General features: G+C 40.4%; 1 protein-coding gene across 1 annotated transcript in view; it reads right to left on the bottom strand.

Moving 5' to 3' along the window:
• The window catches only part of LOC138053353 (olfactomedin-like protein 2A), a 14007-nt gene that overhangs the window by 4335 nt on the left and 4672 nt on the right, over positions 1-5000 (bottom strand). Inside the window, exons 5-7 of the mRNA XM_068900002.1 lie at positions 2302-2374; positions 899-1166; positions 1-100 (exon numbers count right to left, since the gene is read on the bottom strand). The exon at positions 1-100 is cut by the window's left edge and continues 151 nt beyond it. Of these exons, the coding sequence (XP_068756103.1) occupies positions 1-100; positions 899-1166; positions 2302-2374 (441 nt within the window). The remainder of the gene's footprint in view (positions 101-898; positions 1167-2301; positions 2375-5000) is intronic.

Below are 5000 nucleotides of genomic sequence, written 5' to 3'. Positions count from 1 at the left end.
TCGATAGCCGTTTCTTCTTTGTGTAAATCCGCTCAAAGTAATCTCTGCTTCGACTTTATCTGTTTTTAAATTGAACTTGACAACTTTTGGTGAATTTTCCCTGTAAATTAGATGAGGAAATGGCTCAGAATGCTTTTCAAATAAAGAATTATTCTGTTTTACTGAAGGCTTAAGGTAAAACTAAACTGAGACCTGTTCTTTGCGCATAAAGTACATAAAAAACCCTGCAACTCTCTTAGGCCTGTTGAGGGAAAACTGCAAATGATGCGGGACTTTCAAGTTCATTCAATGGCCGGTTTCCAGCTTTAGAAAAAGCGTCACGGTGGTATAGCGGGTAGGAAGCTTCATTTGGAGTCAGCTTCAGAATCAGTTGATCCAATGATGGCACCTCTTCATAACAATACCCAATTGCAACAACCTTCTGCCTCCCGCTAGGTAAGATTCAAAGCTATGTTATGTTAGGTTATTTTGTTTTATTTTCTCTCTTAGATGATATTCGCGCCGTGATTGGTAAATTAAAACGCAAAAAACTGAACAAGTTTGCTTGCTTAAAAACTCCAAAAAACAAGGGCCTTAATTTACTCTCCGTACACCCTCAAAAAGAGTACGCAATTAAGTTTTCATTCATTCATTCATTCATTTCATTCATTCGGAAATTTGTAGAAGTAAGTTGCTTTAAAAAGCATTCCCTCTTTGGCTTTCTGTTTCTACACTGCCGGAACACCGTTTATATATTAGGATTGGTCCGTGAAAATGAAAATGTCTTGGAAAGAAGTATTGTTAAGCAACACCTATGCCTTGTTAAAATTATCCATCCTATAGGTTGACAAGGAAGTCACCCTCGTGTTGCGAAGATCGTGCTTCGAAAAACGGCCCTGCTTCAAAAATTAAAACGCACCTGTTGTAATAGAGGAATGGACCATACACCACTGCTCCTGTTCCGTCATAATTGTATGGTAAAGTATGCTTCTTATGGACTATGCCTGCTTTGAAAGTTTCCATGTTTTCAAATTCTTCAACCTCCTTCCTTGAATAGTAAGACTCCATGACAAAAATGGTTTCTCGTCCCATGAGTCCTAGTGGGTCTTTCATCCATGCTCCTTGAGTAAGCTGTCTGGTATTGTGTGCCACAGGCAATTGAACGGACTTAATCGGGGAACAGCCGTCTACAAAAAAAACAAAACTATATCTTTAAAATCAACAAAGTGTACAAATAGTAAGAGTCATTCAACTTGTAATTATGCCAATGATTTAAGTTGACACAATCTGTGCAAGTAATTATGTAAGTCTCCTTCTGTAAATTTAGTAATTACTTATTATTTTCATTGTAATCTTTTAGTGTGACTGTTCCGCCCGGATTAGCAAATGCTATTTGCGGACCAGTCCTTTGTGTTGTATACTGTCAACTATTAAATCCTCAACCTCGGATGATGCAATTCTCGTGCTCTGATTGGTTCACTCAATCTCGGTTATCAGCTCATATACCTTAGTTTGACCATATATGGTAAATGATTGCGCTAAACGTTGCTAAGCTAAATTTTTTTACGCCGGAAATCGAAATTTTTCTTGGTATAAAGCACAAGAAAAACGTTTTTGGGGAAAGTCTGGATCAATTTCGAAGCTTAGAAGTAAGCGAAAAGATAAGAAATGTTTTTGTGATGAGCCTGCGTCTGTCTGACCACCAGGCCGATTACACAACATCACATCTTCATCAAGTTTTTTCGATTTCGCTAAGATTTTCTCCCTTTTTTCGCTCGTATTTCGTACTTCCAAACTTTTGGAGTTTAAGAAATTTAATAAAACAATTATTCCATTCGTGCTTGTTGGATATGAGACTGGTTATAGCCAACTCGGCGCTACGCGCCTCGTTGGCTATTTGCCATCTCATATCCAACGCGCGCTCATGGAATAATTGTTAGTTATTCTTTAAATAAAGTTGAAGTTTTTTTGAAGTTAAAGGACTATAGAAACTACCAGAAAATCTGTAGGGGTGGGGATGTGTGGCACCCACTATGGAAGAGCGAGAGTAGCCTGCTTACAACCGACCGCTAGACCGTCAAAAAATTGATTTGTGATAGAGAGGAGCTGAAAGAAACAGAAAGGGGATCGAGGGTATCAGGCGAGTTCCATACGGACAAATATCGAGAAATATAACATTGGCAAAAAAGAGAAGCGAATTGAAAAACCAAAACATTTAAACTGGGATAACGAGACTGCCATCCCGGCCCCTTCCTGCGCCCTCCCTCCCCCCTCCCCCCGAAATCCCCCCTTCGTTAAGAGCTTTTTCTTGATTTAACACACCTTGATGCAAAGTTTGAAGACTCTGTTTTACTTTACCCATGCTGGCTTGCTCTTCAATTATCATATTCAGCAGCTGAAAATAAAAAAACAAACACAAGTTAATTGAGAGAGTAAACCCTTTGAAGAGAAAACTTGGAAGTTAAATATTGTCCATTTTCATACCAAGCACCTTAAAATCGTCCAGACGAACTTATTGTCCGATAACCGGAGCTCAACAAGGGTAACCTCTATGTCCCATACTTGGCCTAGGAGTCAACACATTCCTGAGTAGACTTAGGGCCTGATTACATGGTGAGTTTCAGCCCGGGTTGAAATTTCCGTCCGCCCACCGGGCTTAAATTTTGTTGCGATTACATGCTCAATTTTAGCCCGGGTGTAAAAGGCAAATTTCCGAGGGAAAATTAACTGAGATGCGAAAACACAATCGATGCCCATGCTCACGTTTCTTTTTCAGCCCGGGCTGAGAAAATGATAGCGATTAAATGGATTTTTCAGCCCGTTTGCCCGGGCTGAATTAGCCCTGTTTCAGAAACCGGGCTAGGATTTTCAGCCCGGGCTGAAACCTTCTCTGATGTAGTCGCCACTCTTATATCAAGAGGATGTCTTTCAAAGCCCGGGCTAAAATCTTAGCATGGTTGGCTGAAATTAGGGCCTGATTACATGGAGAAGGTTTCATCCCGGGCTGAATTAATCCTAGCCTCTGAAAACGGGCTAGGATTTTCAGCGCGGCCTAACGGGGAAAAAGTCCTTGTATGCTAAATGGAACTTCAGCGCGGGCTGTGTTTTCATATCTCAGTAAATTTTCCCACGCAAATATGCGTTTAGCGCCCGGGCTGAAATTCATCATGTAATCGCGACAAAATTTCAGCCCGGTCTGAAACTCGCCATGTAACCGGGCCCTTATTCCTGCAGAAAACGACTTCCTTGGGAGATTCAAAACGCCCAGTTTTGTAAAAAAACAATTAAAACATAGCTATAACCGCAGCCTCGAGGAAATCATCAAAAGTAAATCTACCCGGGAAAGGGTTGACTTAATGAATCTGGTCGGTACAGAACGGAACGCGTACATGAACTTGTACATGTAGTCACACGAAGAGAAAACTACAAGATTTCCATATAAGAATGTCTGAGTTCTAAGGAAATGAGTACACTATACTTCAGTTAAAATACGGAAGAATGGTAGCTTACGAAATCGTTTTTTAATAAAAATCAAGATAGGAAGAAAACTGTTTTTTGTTCATGAAAAGTTTCAGTCGAGAACGCTAACGGTTTTTTTTTTTCAGTAAATGGGTGAGAAATCGTACACGAAAGAAGGACTTGACTTGTGTGAAGTGCCGGCCTGGTCATTCAGCAAGAAAGAAACGAAGAGCAGATCAGATAACAAGGAGTAATTCAAGGATAAAATGTCACATTTAACTTCTGAGACATTAAAGTCATTGGCCAAGTGCATGTCAAACAGAAGACATTATAGTCGTCTAAACGTAAATACTACTACCTTGCTTACCAATCTTTTGACAGACGCTAAAGTTGTTTACAGAGTCATTTATTGAAATGAGGTCAGTTCAGGATTTAACCAGCCGGAGAAAAAATGTTGTTATTATAGTGAAATAGAACGTGTATCCCGCCTTTCGGCAAACTTAACAAACTTTGCCTAGGATGAGAGCAATTATTTACGTGGCCTTCTTTTTTAAAAATCCTTTGTGAATTAAAGATTAATACCTACGACTAATCGCATTTAAAAAGGATGAGGACCTCCACAGACCTAATAAGATGCACGTCTAGTTTTGACATCCAATACGAAGTGTCCCTTTAAGCCAAAGCCTTTGCTATCTATTTCCATGCAACAATAAAATGCTGCTGTTCATAATTACTCGAGGAACAGCATTTGGACTACACTTTGTGGCATTAATTGTCTGTATTCCGAGACGCGAGTGATGTTGAAGTCGGGTAGAGGAGCAAGGGGACACTTCGTGACGCTTATTGAAATCGGCGTGCATCTAATTAGGGACACTTTTTAACATATCGGGTGCGGTTGCTCGAAGCTTGGGTAGCGCTAATTGCTACCCAAAACCTATAGGTTTCCATGATATTTCATGCTGGTTAGCGCTAACCATGCCTCGAGCAACCCGGGTCAGGGGCCCGTTTTTCTCGAATGTATGTTGAAAACAGAGAGGTTTTAAGTCGTCAAACTTCACAATCGTTTTTCTTTGTGTTATCTTGAAAACATATTTAACGACCAGCCTGTCAAAGCGAGAAAATTGCGATTTCGTAAATGTCTTTTCGGGCCCTAAACGTTTCCGGGACTTTCGAGAAACGGACCTCAGGTTTTGAAAATCCCGGCCGGCTGCTCGACAAAAACATGCGCATTACAATTAAGTTCCGAGGCTCACTCAAAACTTTTCCCTCGAAACATTTCGTATGTGAAAGCGCATTTTGAGCTATCTTAATTGGCTGTTTTTACACTGGGACGAAGGTGGCCAAACAGTTTTTCTGTGTCTGTTCAATTCGTCTAGTATAAAGACGTGCACAGGACGCATTATGCATCTGAGCGAGGTATCCAGTTAAGTACGTCTTCGAAGATGTACTAAAAAAAAGTGGATAGTTCGTCCGGACGGATTATGCATCTTGTAGAGTTTGTCCCGTCTTTACACTAGACAAAAAACATGAGAGACGTATAAATCGTCTTGAAGGATTAATGC

This window comes from Montipora capricornis, chromosome 6, assembly GCF_036669925.1.
Source record: "Montipora capricornis isolate CH-2021 chromosome 6, ASM3666992v2, whole genome shotgun sequence".
NCBI lineage: Eukaryota > Metazoa > Cnidaria > Anthozoa > Scleractinia > Acroporidae > Montipora > Montipora capricornis.
Note: the sequence above shows the minus strand (reverse complement) of the source record. Positions and strands in the feature narration are given on the sequence as shown.